At 42.4% G+C, this 23,627-nt stretch overlaps 1 protein-coding gene across 2 annotated transcripts; it reads left to right on the forward strand.

The window, feature by feature from the left end:
- ADGRG4 (adhesion G protein-coupled receptor G4) lies at positions 1,109 to 22,443 on the forward strand. Of its 2 annotated transcripts, none has more exons than XM_021406354.1 (22): positions 1,109 to 1,186; positions 3,425 to 3,508; positions 3,935 to 4,029; positions 4,356 to 4,408; positions 5,552 to 5,591; positions 6,112 to 6,137; positions 7,278 to 7,426; positions 8,164 to 8,296; positions 9,225 to 9,343; positions 10,276 to 10,486; positions 12,104 to 12,269; positions 12,376 to 12,525; positions 13,392 to 13,514; positions 15,193 to 15,238; positions 16,134 to 16,237; positions 17,523 to 17,644; positions 18,179 to 18,447; positions 19,224 to 19,317; positions 20,200 to 20,489; positions 21,046 to 21,147; positions 21,480 to 21,638; positions 22,279 to 22,443. In XM_021406354.1, the coding sequence occupies exons 3-22, from the start codon at positions 3,955 to 3,957 to the stop codon at positions 22,404 to 22,406; spliced, it is 2,559 nt and encodes an 852-aa protein (XP_021262029.1). In that variant the 5' UTR covers positions 1,109 to 1,186; positions 3,425 to 3,508; positions 3,935 to 3,954; the 3' UTR covers positions 22,407 to 22,443. The 2 variants fall into 2 exon arrangements, with proteins under 2 accessions (XP_021262029.1, XP_021262028.1); XM_021406353.1 differs by having other exon boundaries at positions 1,114 to 1,186; positions 3,428 to 3,508.

Genomic DNA, 23,627 nt, shown 5'->3' on the forward strand with positions numbered 1-23,627 from the left:
GTTTGTCAGACAGGGGCAGCAGTTCCTATTTGTTGTCCATATGGGACCATATGTATGGGGTCATATGTATTCAGGCTGTGTCAGAATGCCTGAAACACGTGTACAAGAAATAGTTGTGCCAAACTGCTGCCATGCAATGAGACGTCAAGGTGAAGAGTCACTTGGGTGCTACTGACACAACTCAAATTGTTCCTGATGCCCTATGACAATTGCTAGCTGCAAGGTTTGCTTCTCCTCTTTACATACCTGGGCACTGCTTCAGTCTGCAGGGTTTGGTTCACCTCAACAGTAGACAGTTTATGCAGTTGTGCTGGGAGGTTGTGTGGCCTGCTTGGTTTCGGAAATCCCATGTTAGTTTTGGGCTCAATTAGGCAAAGCAAGTAGAACTGCTCATATGAATCCAGAAGGAAGCAGCCTTATGATGGCTTGCTGAATGGTGTGAACGATACAGTTATTACAGCCATCACACTGCTTTGCTTGGTAGAGGAGCAAGGTTATTGTTCAGCCTTTGCTTTTTTTTCTTGGAGTTCTTGAAGATGATGCTTTGCTGCCCCAGCTCAGCTGGGCCTTTGCTAAAAGAGTTGAAGTAAAATTGTGTGTTCTCGTCCTCTGACTCAGCCTTCATCTCTTCCTCCCCCTGCCTCACCCACACGCTGATTTCTAATTCTCTTCTTGATTTGAAATAATCTGGGAGAGAGATGAATATTCAATGTATGAAAATGACTGCTGGTAATATAACAGTACATGTATTACAGTTTGCTTAGTAGTTGATCTAATTTTTACGGCACCTTCTAATGGAAATCAAGCTTGTTTTCAGGATGCTAAATAAACCATCTATTAAATTCTCAAATTGAAACCCAGGACTTTAAAAATGTTATGGTACAGTATTTTTGTAGCTTGTGTTCTCCTCCTGTTGTCACTCCTTAGCCCCCATTTTGTGAAGGGAATTACATGCACGTTAATTAACACAAACGAGGTTGCAGGATGCAGGTGGCTGGTCCCACACGTGCCTGCTGGCAATGGTCCCTGACATGGGAGAATAAACAGATTTTTTTCTTCAGGTGATAATGAGAGAGAAAGAAAGAAATGGGAGCCTGTGAAGTTGTAATTAAGCTTCATTAGAAGAGAAGGAGATGGAAACTGCACTCCTGATTGGAATGGGTTTGGATATTGTTTGGCTATTTCTGTATGTTTTTTTCCTAGCAGATTTTTCTGTTTCATCCTGGCTGACACCGGGTGATATCATACATCACCCCTGAGGCGATGGGTTTTGAAACATTGCACTCTAATAACAAGAAGGGAATGGAGCCTGCAATCACGGCTGCCTGCAGACTCCTCTCTGTAGAGAACCCGCAGCACTGCAGCGCCAGGAGGACAGGCTGAGCCCGAGGCTTACAAATTGCTTGACTTATGGCTTGGCTAATCATACTCTAATATCATGTCTATATTCCTATTAGGAAAGAAAAACTAATTTGTTCCAATAGCAAGGCGTGTCTGCACAGCTCTGGCCCTTCTGCATTCTCATCACACCTTCTTTCTAGTGGGAATTCTTACAAAAGTTGTAACAAAACACGCACTTTCTTCCACTGTTTCTGACAGCTCGAAACCAGGGGCTAATTATGTATGGTTTCATAGTGAGGCCCAGAGAGCCTGTGCCTGCAGCTTCATACCACGGGAAGGCACACATATTTCCACCAGAAGCTTATGCTGTGGGGTGAAAGCCAGGAGGGATGCTGCAGGACCAGGCTGTGCACAGGCCCAGGGGTTGGGGCCTGGGGGCTGTGCTCTGGGGATGGGGGGGGCTTGGTGTGTGGGGGCTGGAGGGCAAAGCACACATTTTCAGCTTCATGTCCTTTGCTTTTCTGCTAGGGGTTGGTTTTCCTTTATCTGCAGGGTTTTGTTGTTACTCCAGTACGTATTTCTGGTTCCTTGCTTTCTGCACGTACCTGTGTCCAACAGCGCTAGCGGCCATGGGTAGGAGGGCCGTGTGCTCAGTACCTCGGGCCATCTTGCAGCTCAATGATTTGAGCCTGCGGATCTTTCCAAATAAAGGCCCAGCAGGTAGCCATGGTGTCAGATTGACTTCCTGACTGACAGCAAGCTGCTGGTTTGTGGCAGCTTGCTCCTGGAATGGCTTGAATTGTAGTGGAAGAATGAAGCGGGGTAACTCATGCTCCTGTTTCCAACAGGCAGTGCTATCTCAGAAGGAAGAGGCTTGAGTAAAGAGCTGTCCAAATTATAATCTAAGATTCACGAAGGGCCATGGGAAAGGATGGCTTGTGTCTTGTGCCTGTTCAGAAGGCTGATTTGACTTCAGGTGTCCTTTCAACCTCAAAAAATAGGATCATAGAATCACAGAATCATTGGAGTTGGAAGGGACCCTTAAAAACCATCTGATCCTACTCCCTGCACTGAGCAGGGACACCCACAGCTCCATCAGGTGCTCAGAGCCCATCCAGCCTGACCTTGGATATCTGCAGGGATGGGGCACCACCACTACTCTGGGCAGCCTGTGCCAGTGCCTCACCACCCTTACCATAAAATAATTCTTCCTGACATCCAATCTAAATCTCTTTAAATAATCTGAAGTCATTTGGGATAAAAAATAGGAGACCCTTTCTTCAAGTTTTAAACAGCCCTTGTTCCTGTTATTGTCCACGGATATGTTGCTATTGATTTAACTGGGTCAGAGATGAGCTCATTATTATTTTAGTCATGGGTGATTCTTCTTACATCGAACTACAGCAGAGAAGCCAGTGATTGACAAAGCATGGCTTTATCCTACCCTTTTCTGAGCACATTCCCTGTTCAGAGATACTGAGCTTTGAATTCATGTGTTAAGTTTATTTCTTGTAGTCAGAGCTAGAATGTCAAGTCTGATAGTCAGGTGAGTGAAGAAAAAGCACAGATCATCAGCGTGGCAAGTTATCTGTACCTCTACAGCAAAATGTTGTGATCAGGCTTTTCTTTCATCACCAAGGCTGCAGTGTCATACAGTGCTTGGGTTCACTGCCATTTCCTGTAGTGCATGTGAGCAAGCACCACTATTCTGTCCCTGTCTGCCTGAGGAGGTGGCAGATTGCATGTGAAATGCAAAAGCCCTACCTGGTTTGACAAGGTGATTCACTTCAAGGAAAATTAGCTAAGAACAAATTCCCAGAATGTTTTACATTGCAAATGACAGGCAGGATGGATGGCATTTATAATGGGGATCCTTATGCCAGGTTATCTTAAATCAGAGTCGCTGTTTGTTTCCTGTTGATTACTGTAGGCCATCCCGTGCTTGATGAATCCCTTTGCCTTCACTCTGCAGAAGTCTGTTCTGAGCAGAACAACAGCTCTTTGTGGCAGTGACCTCTGCTGAGTGACAGTCTCCCATGAACTATGTGCTGTGTGGATTCTCAGGCCTTTCAATGTTTTTCAGCAGGTTCAAGTGGGGCATCATCAACAGCAGCTCCTACACTGCCACCGTTGTCTCCGACCAGCAGCACCAATGTCCCCACTGCAAGTAAGTGCCTTTCTGAAGGAGACTGTTTTAAATGCTGACATGATTATCAGTGGCACCGACTGACACCGTACACGTGACAGTTTAAGAGCTGGTCACATGTTTAAGCTGCTGCTGCTTATCAAGGTGTTGTGTGTCAGTAGATCTTCCTATCTCTTCTCATGCATTCCTAGCACATGTGAAAAGCAAAGTTGGTGCATGACTGTCCTTTGCTTGTTAAACTGCAATAACTTGGCTGTGACTTTGGGCCCTTAGATGTGCAATGCAGTGATCTGGATTTAGGCATGTGGCAGGTGGGGTTTCCCAGAGAGCCTCCATGACTATAGGAATGGGACACACAACCATGGCTAAGGGGAGGGATGAAGACAGAGCGCAGGTACCTGTCTATGCCAACTACAGGATGCATCTCCCTTGGTTCTCTTACTACAGTCAGCTTCTATAGCGTTGACATGAACTTTTCACTTTTCTACACAACTGAGAGAGCTCCTGATTACTACGATGCAAGGAAGCTTACAGAAAACTGGGTGAGTGGCACTGTTTTCTCCTCATTTATTTCTAGAAGGTATCGGATGATGAGGACAGCTGGTAGAGAATGCAAACTTATGGGACAACACAGAAATAAGTCTCTGTGTAACAATATTGTAGCGTTTCATAACTGTGTTATCCAACGCGTTTTTAAAGGGATAAAATTAAATTCAGAAAGAAGGGGAAAGTGTTGACATTTTGCAAATATTTTTAGCCCTTTTCATTGGGATTTAGAATTTCAGTGACAATTTTAAATTTGCAAGCAGTTCTAGAACAAGCGTCGATAAATCAAGTTAACAAAAAAATGTTACTGTTTTCTTTCCAGTTCGGTGTCATATTTGCAGGCGAAGAATTAGTTGTGACGAACTTTAAAATCAGGTAAGCTGTATACTGCTGTCACCTTGACACTATGTCCTTTGGGAGAAATTGCGGTCAGATTCCAAATACCCATTACACTAATGACCGGTCCCATGACAACAAGGTAAACCAGTCCCCCAGATCTATATAACTGATCATTTGGAACACCCAGATTTTGTTTACTGAGCTCACTTCACCTGTAAATATATATCCTGCCTAATACAAAGAAAAATATCTGCTGACAAATGGGGAAATTGTCTTTGGCCATGTTAATTAGCTCGTGGTGAAGATGAAACCTGTGCTGCAGAACTCTGTGGGCAGTCTAGATCAAACAAGCAGGCACACTCTGGTTCTTATCCTATCTAATGGAAGGATGTTACAGCTCCAAGACCCTGCTCAGAAACAATGGTGTTAGAATCACAGAACGACAGAATCACGGAATGGCTTTTGTGGGAAGGGACCCTAAAGATCATCCAGTTCCAACTCCCTGCCATAGGCAGAGCCAGTTATTTTGCCCAAGACTCCTATTTTGCACCTTTGAAACCAACCCAGCTGTATTTATATCCAAACTGTGAGCAACTAAGAGGGATATTCTGCAACTGTTGAATTCATAAAAGTGTCACTTGCACAGACCTAGCGTTTTATCATTTTATGCATGTTTTGTTTTCCTACTTTCTTCTCTGACGTCTGCAATTACTGCCTGCTTTACAAACAACAGCAATTCAGTAACACATGGCACTGTTTACATGAGGTGAACCTGATTCTGAAAACTGTAAGAGGAGAAACAGAAAAAGAAATCAAGACTAGCTAAAGGCGGAGCTCCTTGTGAATCTTCATTGCCGTATAAAAATGAAGTTGTTTAAATATCTCCAAGAAATTAACAGAGAAAATGTTTTTAAAGTGTGAGGAAAAGTAGATCACTTAAAGAAGAGGAAACAAGATCTTGAACAGATCCCTCCAGAGCTTTCTGTCTTAATGCATACCTGCCACAGCACTTGTTCTTAGAGATTTATGCAGATATATGTATGCTGAATTCCAGATGACTTCTTGCTGCAAGGCCTGGCTCCTTGTGGTCACAAGACCTTTTTGGGCAATAGCAGAATAGGGCATGCAATATCTTTATGCTTAATATCAAATAATTATTCTATTCCATTTTTCTTGCAGGAGTAACTCTCCACAAAACAGTGTGTACAAGAGGACCCATGTGTGTAACTTGTTATTTTCTGATTTTAAAACGTACTTTTCCTTATCTTTGCATTGACGATATTGTAGTTACATGGCCAAAATGCTAATACCACCGTGTTCTGTGGAAAGTATTAAATATAATGTATCCCATGTAAATAATGGGGCTGAAGAGTTACTGAATCTGAATAGACATTGGAATGTCCTTTGAAAGATGAAGGCAGGGCATGCCCAGCACTCCTTGCAATCAGTCTGCCTTGGGAATGCCTTTGGGTGAGCACAGTGACAGAACAATGCTACATATGGATCTAGTCTGCTCTCCGTGTGAGTCAGCATCCGTGCACTGTGAGCTTCTGTTTTTTGTCTCCGTGTCCCTCAGAAGCACTCTGAAACAAAGGCTACTCTAGATAGACAGGTCTTGATTACATTTAAACCATTAGGATCTATTTTAATGAACACCTGGGGTTTCTACTGTTCCAATCACCCTTGCACCTGCTGATTCTAACCAGCTTCTAAATTTTTGTGTCCTATGCAAACTGAAGATGAAGGCAAAGCAGATGTCACAAAGGTAAGACTTGTGGTTATAAACTGGATTTTCCTAGTTTCTACTGATTTAATAAGAAAATCCTGCTTCCTGCTATGAGCCTGCACATAAATACTCCATATCAGATATTTTAGTTTCAGGGTAAGTTGGAAACATTTAGTTGCAGAAACCAGAAAAACACTTGTAGAATCAGAACCGCAATAGTGCTTAACTCATAGAAACGTATCTGAGCATCCAAGGTTTCCCTCTTATACCCCATATCCTGGGGATCTTGATGTACTTCCATGGCAAACTGGGAGGTTTGTGCTGTGCTGTTGGCTGTGAGCAATGCCCCACACCAAAACCAAACCAGCAAGTGGCAGACTGCATCGCTGGACCGTGCCCAAGAAGTCTGCCAGGATGAATCCTGCACCTCTTCTGCAGGAAATCCTAATTGGCTTCTGACTTCAGGCCAGGGGAGCAGAAGGAGCTGAGTTCCCATCAGCTTCAAAGGGCTGTAAATGGTTACCCCAAGGGCCATGCTGAGTGGGAAACAACTGTGTAGAAACAGGAGCGAGTTGGAAACACTTGAAAGATCCCACTCCTTTGTTCTTTCTGCCGTGTCTGAAGCCACTCAAAAGAAAGGGATGGTCTTTCCAAACCTCCTTAAGTCAGCAAACATGGTTGTTTTGAAGAGAAAACACTGGAATCCAGTGGAGAGCAGTTGGTTAAATCTGTGCTTTACAGGGAGCCTTGGTGTCTGCTGCCTCTGTTTGGACACAGTACTGAAGGACCTCATTGTTTTATGACTAGCTCACTCTGAACTTTAAAACGCAGCTGAAGAATGCTTACTTTTGCAGAGATTTTCCTGTGCTAAGATAACATGATTAGGAAACCTTTTGAGGCACTTCCATGAAACTATAAATAGGTTCTTGTACCTGCATTCCTAGTAATTTGTACTTTAGAATGCATTTGAAGCGATAAGGTGCTCGTGTAGATAAGAAGTGGTATTTGGTGACATTTGCTGTAGGATTGAACTTATGGTGAATAAAATGCATACATAAATTATTCAATTCAATATAATTTTCTGTTACTCTCTATTTTTGTAGCTAGCAACATTATAAGGTATAACAATGAAATGCTATTAATACCATAGCATTGATTATGTGTATGTTGTACCTGTAGTTATGTTTGTAGGGCCATTATAAAGGTCACATCACGTGAAACACAAGAAGTGCTGAGTCTCAAGATAAAACAGCTGCTGAATGACACTTACGAAGACGGACTGCTGTCATTAGAGGTGGAACCTGGAGATGTGGCTGTCAGACCAATAGGTGATACTTCATTAAAATCTCATTCTGTCTGCAGGTGTTTTATCAAACTGAAGCTCTGTGGAGAGGTTAGGAGTAGAAAACATCCCTACAAGTATCCCTACAAGATCCCACCTGATGCACAAGCTATAGAATGCAATGCAAAGACACCTTTGCAATGAAACCAAATCCACCACAGACATTCTCTTAGTGCCAGTGCTGACTGGATTGAGTCTCAAATTGCAAGTAACCTTTTTGGTTTGGTAACAATCTTTACCAGTCCTTAAAATGCAGAAGTAAGCCAGAGATAGGAGATAACAGACTGTACCTGAAATCCAAAAACATATTTTGTATCAAAGACTCAAAACGTCAAGTACGAAACTTCAAGCTTGGAGGAAAAGACATTGATGGGATAGTGAGGGGCAACGTGAAAGCAGCTTCAGATAGATGAGAGAAGCCTGCAGGATGTTCTGCTGTTAAATTATGATTTGTTAGCTGTGAAGCTAACACTTTACCTGAGAACTGACCTTGTCAAACAGAAGAAGAAAAAGGTTTCAGAAGAACAGGCAAAATACTTAGGGGAAAATGTTTTCTTGCAGCCAGTAAGCTTGTAAAATACCCCCATCCAGCTCACAAAAGATGTAAAAACAACAGCTCAGTGCCGGCAGAAGCAGAAGTCCAGAGCTGAACAGCTGTGTCAGGGAAGTCTGCTTTCTGACTATTCAATCTTTTTAAAGATCTTTTATGTCTTTTGTCCTCAGTACTAACGGATTGCCCAGAAAGTGTTTCACAGACCAAATACAAGGGCAGCTATTCCTGGCCACAAACAAGTCCAGCTGCCATAGCGGAGGTCAGCTGCAGGAAAAATCCTCTGCAGTCTGCTCGGAGGAGCTGGTGAGTGACGAGAACATCTCATTTTGGTTCTTGAATGGCAAACAGGAAGGAGTGCAAGGCTTTGTGTGATGGAGACCAGATAGATGTCCGTAATGGCACACAACAGTGCCATGCCAGGAAGGATGGGAAACATACAGGGCCAGCTGAGTATAGACTGCAGGAAAAGGGAGTACTGTGTCATTCCCATCACCTGCAGCAAGTGCAAGCCAGCCTAGTAAGAAGCTGACTGTCTGCTTGAGCTGGGAGGGGGAACAGATGCACTGTAGCGTTAGTGCCATCCACTCATGGCACTGTGCCCTCCATTGGCAGAATATCACTCCTTCCAGGTGCATTTCAAATCACTCTGGCATTTGGTCTCTGTTCCCACTGTGCTAAATGAGTGCTAAGTCAGGTCTGACTTGCAATCCATTTTCAAAATTAGGCTAATTGGTAAGGTACTGGAATAGGCTGCCCAGGGAGGTGGTGGAGGCACCGACCTTGGAGGATGTCACTGAGTGACGTGGTCTAGAGTGGTCACAGGCATTGAATCATAGTATCATAGAATCATTAAGGTTGGAAAAGACCTCTAAGATCATCTCACCCAACCATCCTCCTACCACCAATACTGTCCCCTATTCCATGTCCCTAAGTACTACATCCACCCTTTCCTTAAACACCTCCAGGAACAGTGACCCCACCGCCCCCTGGGCAGCCTGTGCCAGAGCCTCACTGCTCTTTCTCGTAAGAAATGCTTCCTAACATCCAACCTGATATCCTAAGATCCTACTGTCAGCCTTGGTCGATGGTTAGACTTAATGATCTTACTGATCTTTTCAACCTTAATGATTCCATGATTCTATGATTTTAGTTATTTCAATGGGAAATATGGGGAACATCAATTCATGTATTTTTTTCATGTAACTTAAAATACGCTGTTTCATTTTTTCAGTGCAATTAATATTGATCTTGAGAAATCTTTTTGGAATAAACCAAATATGTCTGAATGTAAATTACTAGAAGAACTTCCAAGTAATATCCTGGATCTTCATAATGTCAGCATAACAGAGGGTAAGCCATGGGATACTTCCATGATACAGTGAATGAAAGTAAAATTAGTTATACTTAGGTAATGTGTGTGTTGGACAGCAGAAAATCTGAAGCTGTAGCACTGTATTACGTGCATCCTACTCACTTGGTCATCTTCAAATATTTTTAATGGGGATGGATTTTGTGATTGCCTCAAATTCTCAAGCTATTGCTCTGAAGAATTGTCTCAAATCCAACACTTAGATGTAGAACTAAGTAAGTAACCACAGAATAATGTGATAGATTTTGCCTGCCTGTACTCTCTCTATCACCAAGTAAAAGGAGTTCTGTAGATGTTGTGTAGATCACACTGAAATATATCTGCAGTTATATAGAGTCTCTCTGACTTGCAAGAAGTAAAGCTCTCTTACTATTAAAAATTATAGCAGAATGATGAGATGATGAATGGCAAATACCAAATTTTCAAACTACATCATTCATAATTTGCTTTTCTGCTATGCCAATTAAGCAGCATTTGGGCAGAGGGAGAGGCTTGTTTAATTTTGAACTCACAAATGATCTAAGTTAAATAATATTTACAGATAATCTTTATAAACCAAAAGTAGGAGATTATATTCTTATGAAAACTACATTGTTTTCCTCCTTTAAAGTACAACCTGAAATACCCAGATTTTGCTTTGAAGTTTTTGCCAGTTTTCTTGGCATGTTGAGGGCTTATTGACTTCTTTAGGGGCCAACTTTCTGTAATAGATCAGAAGCGTTATGCCCACATAGAAAGAGAGGAGAGGCACAGTCTAATCCCTTGCTTTAATGGGCATACTTGTAGCTATACAGCTATATGAGAAGCCATGCTTTACATAAATCATCTATACTGTATATAATATATATTATATACAGTATTATATATATATTATACTATAATCTGTACTCCCCATTTCTTTTCCTTTACCCAGAGAATGCACAAGATGTTGTACAGCATATTTTATATCTCTTGCCGGATGCAACACTGGATATGGAAGAACTAGAAGTTATTGGAAATAAAATTTCTGATATCGTGAAGTTTGCAGATTTAAGTGTGTCTCTTGCAGAGGCTATATTGACTATACTGGACTATATTTTACTTCAAGAAATAGAGGATCTGAACATCAGAAAAATGACCAATAGGTAAGTAACATAGCTGCACAGAAGTGGGTTTCCACTTAGATTCCAGGTGGGGCGGAGTGCAGCAGCCCAGCTGTTCGTACTGGAGAACTCTGCATTCATTGCCTTTCCAAACTCAGGAGTCCGTGAGGATCAGCAGCCAAAAACAGATCAGGAAATCTGCTGGAGAGAAAGCCTTGAGCAGCATCACGGTCCTTTTGGCTGTGTTACGTCTCTTCAAGGTCTACTGCATTGCAGTGTGTGGAGTGGGGGCTGTGATGGCTGCTCACCACCTTTGCCTTCGCAAATACACTCCTTTTTTTCAAGTGCAATACCCACTACTTCGAATTCTCTTCCTATGCAATGTAAGCTTTTAGGGACAAGGATTACATTCCAATGCTAATATATACCCTGGATTCCTGATCCATAATGGAGATGGAGTTGGTATGTAAATTTTGTAATGAAAACAAAAATGTTTTTACAGGAAAATATTAGGTATATAAATGAGAACTCTGATGATACCTGGCACGTGCTAAGCATGACATCCCAACACAAGCTATGACTTTGCTTCTTTAAGGTCTCAGTAGCAATTCTGGACCTCGGGTACTTTGATGATTTAACTTCACACTTCACATGCATTTAACAACCCTAATTTGCTGCTTCCTAAGGATTCCGGTCTCTTCTCTCTACGTAGAAAAAAAACTTGACTGAGAGAAGTGCCCAGGAAGCTGGCCTGTGAAATCTCCATGCTTAGAGACAGTCGGAGCTTCACTGCACAAGCCTTACCTCTGAAGTAGCTGGACTGCAGAGCTCCAGAGATCCCTTGCAGAGTAAATTATTCTGGCTCTGATATTTTACCTGAGGGTACAATTAGGTAACTGCAAATAATCAGATTAGCCTGCTTTACAAGTTACTGCCTTTCAGATGAAATGTAGTATTTGGTTGGGTGTGAATTTTGACTGATGTCATCCCAGAACTACCTCATGTTGCCCCCCAGATGCTCCAGGGCTGATTCAGTCCAATCCATATAACCCTGACTGGCAGTGGGCTGACTCTCAGCCACAGAAGTGTATCATCCACCTGCCAGAATTTCAGCTGACCGAAACACACTCAAACTCGAAGGTCTTTTCCAACCTGGAATCAAGGATCTGGGAGTGTTGGTTGATGCTCAGCTGAACATGAGGCAGCAGCGTGCCCAGGTGGCCAAGAAGGCCAGTGGCATCCTGGCTCGTACTGGCAATAGTGGGGCCAGCAGGAGCAGGAGGTGAACATCCCTCTGTACTCAGCTCTGGCGAGGCCGCACCTCAGTACTGTGCTCAGTGTTGGGCCCCTCACTGCAAGAAAGACATCAAGGTGCTGTGGGACCTGGTTATGGGCACGCTGGGGGTGGGTTGGGGTTGGAACCTAATGATTCTATGATTCTGTGACTCTACACTAACCTAATTGCTTGCAGCCATCTGACCCTGTACCCAACAAAATGCCATCTATCCCAAACACAGTCCATTCTGCTCCAGAGAATGCTCTTTGTGATCAGAACCAGAGCACAGACGTTTGGCTGATTAGCTCCTGACTGTACCTCATGAAGCCAGGAGAACATTTCAAGAGATATGTCTTTTTTTCTTGCTGTTGCTGTCAATAAAGGATCCTGAAGACAACAGAGGAGATAGGCTATAAGCTGGCTCACACAGAAAGAAACATGTCAGTCGTAACCACGTCCTTTGCTTTGTTGGTGATGCATCCGGATCCCAGCGTGTTTGAAGGAGTGGCCTTCGGTGTCACCTCGTACGACCACGGAGGGGATATCAAGGTGAGAACTAAGTGTCATCTCGGGGACCACCTCCAGGCCATCCCTGCTGCTGGTGTGTGTGTGTCCTGGGGAAGGCAGCTCTGAGCACCTTGTTTCTCTCCTGCAGATCAGTGTTCAAGAAAATCCATTTGAAAACGCCTTGGCCTCGGTGCGTTTGCCGAAATCACTGAAGACATTCTTAGGGGACAACCATGCTGACCCAGAGACGTATCCAAAGATCCTGTTCAATTTTTTTGGCACGACTTCACTCTTTGTGGTAACTATCATCGCTTCAGTCGTTCTTAATGCGCACAAAACCGAAATCCCAGCAGCGTGATCTGCTCTGGGCACATTTAGCATCAGGTTGACGGAGCACTAAGACATGTGCAGGGAAAATGTATCCAAGCAGCAAAACCTTCTCAGCAGTGATAATGCTCCGAGAGGAGTCTGGAGACTGCAGACGTTTTCTTCCTCTTCTGTAGCTGATGTTAATCCACAGCTTTAGTTCTATAGGAAAAGAACTTGCCCCATCCTCCTCTGATAGTAAGCTCTTGCTTAAACAGTGTCCATAGCGTGTGTCAAATATCATGAAAATAACGTCAAGATTTCTTTCTCCACTAAATAACAGCAGCCCCGACACACAGCCTGTAGGACTGTTCTGGTATTTGCTGTGTGTTCTTAACTCTGGGACGTGAGTATATTTTAAAAAGGGACATTTCCTTTGGTACAACGGAGCATGCAGCGTGCTGAGCAATGCTTTCCACACAGAAGAAACAGCCACAAGTGTGTCTGCTGTCTAATGAGCTAAATGATACACGGCTGGATGTTTTGATGTACGGAAATGGTTATGCAGATTTCTCAATCCAGCTGATGCAGCTGAAGCTGTTCTGCTTCTGCTGATGTGGAGACTGTCCCTGAATTGGCTGCTAGCTGTATGTTCTGATTAAGTAGCAAACAGTTCTATTACATCAGGCATCCCGTGGCGTTTAGCTGATCGCAGCTTCCAAGAAAGACCATTTGAGAAAGCAGCGAGGGGCAGGATTGCTGGTAACTAGAATGACTTGGAATTGTTTGCGTGGGGCAGGATTGCTGGTAACTAGAATGACTTGGAATTGTTTGTGTGTGTGCATTTTCCCACTGCAGGATGACAGCTTACAGAAGGAGAGGCTGAACACTTACGTTGTGAGTGCCAGCGTTGAAAATTCACTGATTCAGAACCTTAACGAACCTGTGAATATAACTCTTCAGCACATCAACAAAAATACGGTAGGATGTGTTCATTTACTCTGAGATGTGTTGAAATAAAGACGATTTCGCTTACTCTTCAAATAAACTGACAAGGGGACAGATAAGTTAGGAACATTTTGCTGACTGAGCTCTCCAGCATCTATCAACCAAAGGACTGACAGTGGTTGCTTCCACCCCTGCAGGTGAGCAGAGCTCACGTCTCCACTGTAAAGCCATGCTTGGAAGCAAGGGGCATTTTCCTCATTTCCTTGTTTTGATCTGGTCAGTTTCTTTCAAGAAATAGTTTATTTGCTAAAAAAAAAATGGCAGCTTGGGTTTAACTGCAGTGATCTGCAGCTGCTTCTAATTCTGCAAATCCCTTTCGTCACCGAGAGGGGTAAATGTCAAGAAATGCAAAAACACTGCACAGATATTTTCAAAATTACTTTGGTTTGTGTTCTTTCAAAACGATGTTTCAAAACTAAAATCTATCCCACATTATCTGCTCCGTGGGCGTGGGTCCAACCTGCTGACCGGGTTAATCCATCGCATCCTTGTGCTGCAGATGTTTCTGGCCCACTCTCCATGCAAACACATTGCAAAATAAGGGCAGAACAGAGATATTCAATAAGATGAATTTGATGAAGGTTCCAGTTAACGACAGCTTGAAAATGCCGCTTTTATGGCAATATGGACTTTACATACAGTTCTAGCAAATAACATATAACCAGAAATTTCATCCACATATCCTCTCTCTTCTGTCATTTTTACTCCATGAGGCCATCTGGCACCTCTCGGATTTTTTCTTCGACCTTTAAAAAATATCCTAATTAAATATTTAATGAGTTATCATCCTAACTTACAGCTTTGGCTCTCTGCCTAATTATATTTGACAGTCTGCAGATCACGAGTCTTTAGCAGCTTATCTGTTAGGGTGCTTCCTGTAAACTCTGTGCCTTATCACACTTCATTAATAATAAAGGAAAATGAATCTGAGCCTTGGGAAAGTTTGCTGCAGCATTATGAGTAATGAACTTGAGTGTCTCCAGGAGCAAACATTGCAGTAAATACCCATTTAAGTTTGTTCAGATGCCTGCAGCACACATGCAAGCTTTATTTTCTCTTAGGTTTCTTCTCTGCTTGGTTTCAGAGAAAGAACAGAAACACTGAAATTCTGAAATAAAGGTTTTCTGATTGTGAGATTTACTAATTTCTTGTTGTTGTCGTGTAAAATCTAGATTTTTATGGTAGGTCTTAGTCATAACTTGAGCATTTCACCAGTAATTCAGTATGACACCTCATGCGAAGCCAATGAGATCAGATATAGGGATCAATCTAAGCTGGACAACTTGTCAGCTTTTTTGGCCTGAACAGACGATGAAAGATGCAGAAAGACTGGGAAAACTGGGAAAACCACTGACTCCCAGGATTTCACTTGATAATGGGGAAGGCTGGCTGTGGTGCCATGCTATCCCAGACGGTTTCCAGTGACCAACAGCCCCACTGCCACCGAACTGAGGCATCTACACGAACCAACAGACCCTCAGGGCTGCCAACACATCAGTAATCACAGAGACCAACCTCCCCTCATTCCTCATTCCAGAACGGGGGGAGTTAAAGTGCCATAGCTGTAAATCCCAATTATAAGCAGGATGCAAGCCAATGCACAGATGTACTGAATAAATGTCACAGCTTCTTTTTCTTTCTCTGCTTTTAGGGTAATGCAGTAGTGCACTGCGTCTTTTGGGACTTTCTGAAGAACAGTAAGTGTGATGTACAGAACTGCTGTGCTCACTCTGTCACCAGAGCCTTTGGCTCCTGTTTGAAATCTGGCGTCCATCTCCTTGCATCTGGCCCCTTCTGTTTTGCTCCTTTCCACTGGCACTGATATCTCAGTAGCTGGTGTTATTTCTAGGGATACGTGTCTGGCAATGTGCAATGGTGCATCCACATGGATAAGAAGAGTTAGTCAGAGAAAAATAGCAGAAACGCAAGGGAACATCAGATGACTTCTCAAAGTCGCCCCAGGGAACTCAGTGGGGACTTTGCTGTGGTCGGGCTTTGAATATGGCTCAGAGAATACATGGATGCAGAAAGATAACCATGTGTTGTGTTAGTTCAGCTCATGTGGGAGAGACTGCCTCTTTAATAGTAATGTTAGATTTCATTTATTTATTTGTTTGTTTGTCGATGTATTTATTTTTAAATTGGAAGTTTAGCTTCCGAATATGCCATAGACGCCGCATGAATATGGTCATAAATAAAACCTCACCAGGGAAGATCTGGCCTGTTCAGTGCCACACTCTCTCTAAACAGTTCCTCTGCCCTGTAAACATTTCTTTCCTTCTGTATTTCCACACCCTGCAGTGCAACCTAGTCAAGCTGATTCTTCCTTACCTTTCTTGCTTTCTCTGCATGCAGGCATGTAAGTGACTTTAAATATTTCTTCCTTCCACCAAAGGCTTTTGTCCAAGTTTTGAGGTTCTCAGGCAACTGTGTAAGATGTGTTCCTGTGTGAAATATCATTTGTATGCTGCTAAATGACCCTGCAATCTGTACTAACTTGAGCTCATATTCACACATTCTGCATGCTGCAGAGCTAAAAATGACTGAGCATGACTAACTCTGCTTAAAAATCTCTTTTTCTATATTACACAGATGGACTGGGTGGTTGGAATACAACAGGGTGTGAAACGGAATATACAGATATGAATTACACAATCTGTTTTTGTAACCATCTTACCCATTTTGGAGTCTTGCTGGTAAGTACTCCATGAATCACCTCCAAAAGAGTCCCATGGCACCAAATAAAGTCATCACTAGTTTTGGGGAGAGATAGGAGATTCACATCCATCCCAGCTGTTAGATATCTGCCATTTTGCCAAAATCAACAGCAACAAACAAAGCAATTATAATAATTACCATGGCATAAAGTCCTCTAAATGTTCCTTGCTTCAAGACAAATTCATGTTATGGATGTAGTTTGCACCTCTTTGCAATGTGACTTAATCATTGTTCATGTGCTATTTCCTGCATTGGAAATACTCTGTGTAATTCATTACCTTCCAGTTGGCAACTAATAATATGATCCCTTTCTGATAGTTCTACCCACACTCCAACAGGAAGGGAAGCTTAATATAAATGTGGGACTTATCATTAACCATCACCTCCCAGGAGAAAAGGCAGTCGGTGTTTTAATACACAGAAAACTGCCTCTAGAAGTCGAATGTCAAAAAATGAGAGTGCAGAGAGGACTGCCTGGGAGTGATTTGCAACAAATGCAAAGAGATGGACAAGAACTGAACTCAGAATTGTCTGCTGCCTGCAGAACTCAACCAGTGAGGGACAAGGATGTCCCTTCCCCACTAGGTCTTGCCCACCCTCCCCTAGGGGTCAGCATTGCCCTGCTCAAGGAGAGGCACCAAAGCCCTCACCCGTAGCAAAAATGGGACTTCAGCAGGAAGGAACGAGGATCTTAAGGTTTTAGACAGCTTGCTGAAGCTTCTATTTAAGCAATTGGAATTCTGTCTCGTTTAAAGATCTCTCTTCTTATGTGCTTCCACTTGAATACAAGCACAGATACAAGTAGTTGACATCACTAATTCCATTGTATGCCAGCGGTGTAGGTCACTAGTTTGATGTTCAAAGTTTCACCAAATGACAGAGTAAACATGGCAGGAAACAACCAAAATCCCATCAGCCTCACTCCCGGAAGCAGCTGGGAGAAGCAGGGCCCAGCCTCCCACATGGCATTGGCAAGGTGATACTCTTTGGATGTACACTCCAAGACACGTAGCAAATTCATGCAGTTCCCAGCACAGCAACTGCCCTGAACCATTAAAACTGGGGTTTCTCCTACAAAGAAAGCTCCCAGTTGAATAATCTTGGTGTGATACTGGAATCCTTGCTGAATTTGTTATTTCCGTAGTACAGGCTGTACAATAAGAAACACATAAAAATAGGCACTGTTTTTCTTACCAATGTGAAAATGTGGAAAGCAATTTTCTTCCTCTGGCAAACAACTGTGATTCTTTACCCCATATCTAGGACTTGTCCCGGGCAGAGATAGATGCCACAAATGATCGTGTATTAACTCTGATAAGCTATGCAGGATGTGGCGCTTCTTCCCTTTTTTTGGCTATAACACTGGTGACATACCTAGCCCTTGAGTAAGTCTGATCCTTTTTCTTGTATCACTTCTTAATGCTTTCACAACGATAAGTTTTCAGAAACCAGCAGAATGGTTGGTGATAGTTGTTGATGTGATGCACAAGGGGTGGGAGTGAGATCTGAAGGAGTAAATATTGCTTTACTTTGACCTGTGGCTGTGGTGAAATTGGGATTCAAATCCTTATGCTTTGAGACATGCACTGAATTGTTTGGCAACTTCTGGTTTCCTAATTTTTTTCCATTTCATAAATGGGTATTTCTTGGATACGGGTAAGATTTTGTGCCAAGAATATGGAATATTCCCTCTATATGAACTGTATGTTGGATGTGACGAACAGTAAAATAGAGATGCTTATGGTCTTGTTGTCTTGCCGTTGGTCACTCTGGTGTGTTTGTGCTGTTGGATGGGTTTTGTTTCACACTGGATGTGCCAGTAGCTCCTGGCACAACGGGGTTCCGGGCTTAGGTAACTGTAGAATGGACCCACCACAGTCTGTGCAATGACAACCTCGTTACTTTCCACTCCTATTTAGAAAGCTGAGGAGAGAGAATCCTGCAAAAATCCTGCTGAACCTCTGTGCTGCCCTGCTGATGTTGAATGTGGTCTTCTTGGTCAACCCCTGGCTGTCCTCCTACAAGCTGCCGGCTCTCTGCATCGCCGTGGCTGCGCTCCTGCACTATTTCCTGCTGGCAGCTTTCACCTGGATGTGCATGGAATCTGTCCACCTCTACTTGGCTCTCATCAAAGTTTTCAACGTTTACATCCCAAAGTACATCCTAAAATGCTGCATTGCTGGGTGGGGTAAGTAAGCAAGTTTCCTTTTGACTTCTGTGCTTCTTACCTTCTCTAAGATGGAGCTAGCGGCAATGTGGTGCGCACAGGCAAAAAGAACCCGATGTGATGGCTCAGTTGCTAGAGAAGGTGTAATCAGAGGCGGCGACCTAGAGACCAGTTTGGTGTGCATTGTTTTTGTAGCCATTAGAGGCTGTTTTAAAGCATTTTTTGAACATTTTTGAATAGAGTGCAGCATATAATCATCTCTACCCTTAGATTTAATGTTGCATATAATTGCTCTCAAGGGCAGCCATACGTAATGGCACTGCTGGCAGCAGTTGTTCCGAACTGAAAAGCCAGAACTGAAAGAAACATGGCAAACAGGAAATGAATGGAAGGGAAGACTGATCAAACGCTGGCTGGAAAATGTCTGTCTCTGTCAGATCTTAATGCAAAATGCTGCAGTCTGCTTCTCTTTTGACACTCTGCTTTTTGTAATAATCAATTGGTTTTATTTTACCAGATTGGATCCCTTCTGGAGATGTTTGAACATTCACAAACATTTTGCAAACACAGATATTTTATGCCTACTCATTTGTAATTTACATAAATAAGGAGATTAATCCTGCTATGCCACACATTTAATTACACTCATTTCAGAAGGAGCTTTGGGAGTACAGTTTGATCCCAAGAAGTACATGTCTGCAGTAATTAGTCATCAGAAATTATCTGACATCTTCCCATATTCTTCATTTTATCTTTTTTTATTGAAATATCTCTTTTTCTCTTGCTTCCCACATTAGGAATACCAGCAATTGTGGTCATTATTGTGCTCATTATCAATAAAGATTTCTATGGTAATGGATCACAGAGTGAGAACAATCCATTCAGCAATTTGTGAGTACAACATTCCAAGCTTTTTGATGGTCTTCAGAGTATCTTAAAGATAGAAGAAATAACCAGAAGGCAACAACTGCTCTCTTGCTTTTGTCTTTCCTTCCCCATCTCAACTCTCTCCTTTCAGTGGTCCTGGTTCATTGGATCCTTTTGGACCATATGACAATTACGTGGAGTAGCTATCACTCAGTGGAGTGGACAGGATGGGCAGGGATTCTTCCAGCTTTGTGCCCAACATTCTTTGCCACTGTTTGTGTCAGCTCTGTTTTTCCTCATTGGACAATCTCTCTGCCTTTTCACAACGGCAACTTGGTTTGATATGACATCAGTATATGCTCCCTGCGCATTCCCTCTTCTCCAGTGGGAAAACACTGCTTTCTTTCATCCTTTTTAAAAGGATTTTATAGCAAGGAATGCATCACTTAGTTTTTGTTGGTCGTTTTTTTTTTTTCCTCTGCTTTCTATTTAGCACAATCTGACCACATGTTGGTGAAAATTACCTTAAATATTTCAATATCAGAGGGACAACACACACTCATGACACCTCAGAGGGAAAACTTAATCAGACTCCTAATTAAGTTATATTTAAATTGATTTTTCTAAGGCAGTGTATCATTGTGTGTGTACGTTGTTAATTCATGAAACAATTATCAGATTCATCTGAATTTGACAGAGGACTCCAAGATATTACACTTCTGTAACACCCATTGAAGAAGGCAAAAAATAGAGATTCTGTGAGTGTCAGTACTGGGGGAAAGCAATGGGTGTTAGGGAATGGCATTGGTAGGTATCAGAGAACCACACGGGAGGATTATTTTGGAAACCAGGCTCCTTTAGCTTCACTGCCCACAGAACTCCTCATCATGTTTCCCTTTCTTGCAGTTGCTGGATTCAAGATAATGTGGTGTTCTACGTCTCTGTTGTGGCCTATATCTTCTTGGTGTTTCTGACAAACACAGCCATGTTCATCACCGTTCTCCTCCAAATCCACTCTATGAAATCGAGGACGCAAAAGAGACCCAAATTCTGGAAACGACTCTTTCTCCAGGACCTCAAAAGTGCTTTCAGCTTGATGTTCCTCTTGGGCTTAACTTGGAGCTTTGCATTTTTTGCCTGGGGAGTAGTGAGGATATTTTTCTTGTATCTCTTCAGCATTTTTAACACTTTGCAAGGTAATTTCTCAATGCAGTATGGCTATAAAAACAGCAGTTTAAGACTGTGGAATAGATATGCATTCATAGTATCACATAATTAAAGTACTGGGGAAGTGGAGAGGTCATACAGATTTTGAGTTACACTGTTTGGCTATTTCAGTAGGAAAGCTCAACGGAAGTGAAATGACAGTGTTGTTCAGACAGCATTGCTATGGTAGATATTGCCATTAGATGCATGAAGGCACACACTTGAAACATGGGCTCCAATAAGCTCATATTTTCAGGAGCTGGCACAGTCCTTTTTGTCTGGGCATAAAAAAGCTTGGTGAGAATCTCCAGTAATTGTCAGATTATCCTTATACCAAATCTGCAGAAAGCTCTTCCTCATACCCTTTCATATGCACTAATGACTTTCAGTGCAATTCTGGACCAACATGATACTGGTTCAGGGACCACCTCTCTCTGCCCACCCATATCTTGTTGATAAATCAGTGGCATATAAATACATCAGAAAAGGGATAGCAGGCTGGAGAATCAAGCCCCAAACCTGTGATTTATCTTCTTGCTTCTTTAGGGTTCTTTATTTTCGTGTTTCACTGCCTAATGAAGGAAGATGTAGTGAAGCAGTGCCGAATACACTTTTGCTGTGGGAGATTTCATCAGAATAATTATTCTGGTAAGCATTAAATGGTTTTCTCTATCTTGACTCATGTCACAGTTGTTCTACAGTAAAGTGCATGGGATTCTCTTCAATAGTTTTTGACTATTTCTGTGTTGCATTGGATACTCTTCCATGAACTGCTTACATGATACATTCATGATGTGTCAGTACACGGTTAAAAATGTAGATTTCTGGAAGAGATTTCTGCTGAGTCACTAATTCTGTATAAGGAAGGTACAAGAAACAAACCCTGAACTTTCTCCCCTCTGGCAGTTTGAGATGTAACACACCAGGAAGAATTTCCCATACAGAATTTTATTCCTGTGCTTTGTAATCTCTGTTTTCAGGCTGGAATGGGTCAGGTACAACTGCTACATCTACACCAAGACCTTTAAACCACAGTTCCCCTTCCCTGGCTTTGTGGAATCCAAATTCTAATGGAACAAGCTCAACTTTCAGTTCAGATACCCTCCCTGGGACTTCTCCAAATAGGAGTTTTAGGATTGGTAAGAAAACAAACTAAAATGCAATAGGTTCCACATCAAATCCCAACCAACAGAAATAAACAGGAAAGCTTTCACTGCTTTGTCTATGACAGTCTTCCATTTGAGGTTAATGGCTGTGTCACAGATGCTTTTTGCTATATGGAAGGAAAGTCAGAAAGCCCTTAAGATCCTGGTATGGCTTTTCTCCAGAAAGAGGGGAACTCTCAGTTTTGCTTCCAACTGAGGCACCTAGGAGATGCTATACCCTATGCCAATTGGCTGTCGTTCCCATGACACCTGTTTCCAGTTAGGGAGTTACTGTAGTCTATTCTGTCTCATGCATTCCCAAAAGGGCAAAGATACTGGGGACTACAGGAGCTCCTGTGAGCCTATTTAGTCCAGAAGAATTCCAGCAGAAGATTTTGCCTTCCAAGATGGAGAAATTGTTGCAGAGTCAAATTCTGAACACAGGGTTCCTTTGTAGGAATTCTGCCGTAAGCAACAAACATTCCCAGGTGGTGTTAGAAACACGCTGATTTCTGTTAGTTTCCCAAAGTTAAAGCATAGGCGTGTTCATTCAGTTGTGCATAGTCAGGTTTCTTTCTAAATAAGTGAAACCAAAAAATCATCATTGAAAAATTTCCCCCATTATTTTCCCTAGATGAAGTTCATTACAACCCAAGTGCTATAACTCCAGAAGATGAAGAAACCAAACGTCCTTATTCACAAAGAATATCACCCATGGACACAGAGCTGCGCTATCCACAGAAAGCAAGATTTTTTCGTTGATGTTGCATTTGTTTTCTTCTGATTATCTGTTGGTGGTTGTCTTTTACGACACATAGAAATAAACATTGATTTAAATAATGACTTTTAATGTGTGTACTTTTAATCACTCTGAACACAATTATAGAGCTAAACCTTCCCATGATCCAACTGTGTGGGCTTCGTTGGCACTGCACTACTGGCTGCATAAGAATTTGGTCCTCTTATGAGATTAGCCATCATGGTACAGAGACTGACAATTTTGTTTTACTCATCATTATCACTTCTCATGGTCTGTCCTCTTTTATTACATTGTACACGATCCTATCGTCCCTCTGCTCCCTTCATCTGGCACTCATCCTCAGAGCCCAGTATCCAGAATATTGAGTTTCAAGTCATATTTTTGAGCCTGTTAGCTGGCTGTCTCTGGAACAGATGGTTAGGTTCCTCAACCAATATCTTTCCTTACTTTTTCAAAATGGACTTTGATCAACTTCTGCGTTAAGAAATTGGACTTGGTTTTCCAAGGTGTTCCTGTCAACTGTATGTCTTTGTTTTCAGCTGTGCTGGCATGGCCACATGGGATTTAGAAGTCTCAAAGATGATTAGATGCCTGCTTAAAGGTTTGACAGCATTGCCCTGTACCTTCAAATGGAATGTGGAATCAAGAACAATTGAAATTCTCACCTGCAGTGGGTATTCATGTGCATCATAAAGGTATCCAATTACCTCAGCCGGAAAAAAAATCCAGACAATAACAGATACAATCCTATGCTCTCTGTGCAGTGGTTCTTCCTGGGTGTACTTTGCTGTGAATCCAGCCAGAGGTAAAGTCTATTTCATAACATCACAACAGTATTGCACTACATGTTGGAACAAAACTGCTTGGCATTTACTGCTGGTATCGGCTTCTACCTTTGTGACCTGAGCGCAGCTCACACACATCTGCAGAGTCCCTTAAGTAACTGCAGTGGGAGCTGGGTCAGGTCTGTGGTTGTGAAAGATGGAATTTGATCACAGCAGTAGAAAGAAGAACTACACCATCCTGAGGACTGAGAGACTTGGCTTTCCCCTCTTGTTGAAGAAGGTCTTTATTTCAACGAGTCTGCCTAGAGCAGTAACTTCCTGCATAACCAAATCCTAGTTTCAGTTTTGAATGCCCTCCTCTGTATCATTCAATTAAAGATTTTTTTCTTTTTTTTTTTTTATAATTGCTAATTTACCTGTGGCAGGTACCAGTGGCAG

Source organism: Numida meleagris, chromosome 8, assembly GCF_002078875.1.
Source record: "Numida meleagris isolate 19003 breed g44 Domestic line chromosome 8, NumMel1.0, whole genome shotgun sequence".
In the NCBI taxonomy this organism is placed as follows: Eukaryota; Metazoa; Chordata; class Aves; order Galliformes; family Numididae; genus Numida; species Numida meleagris.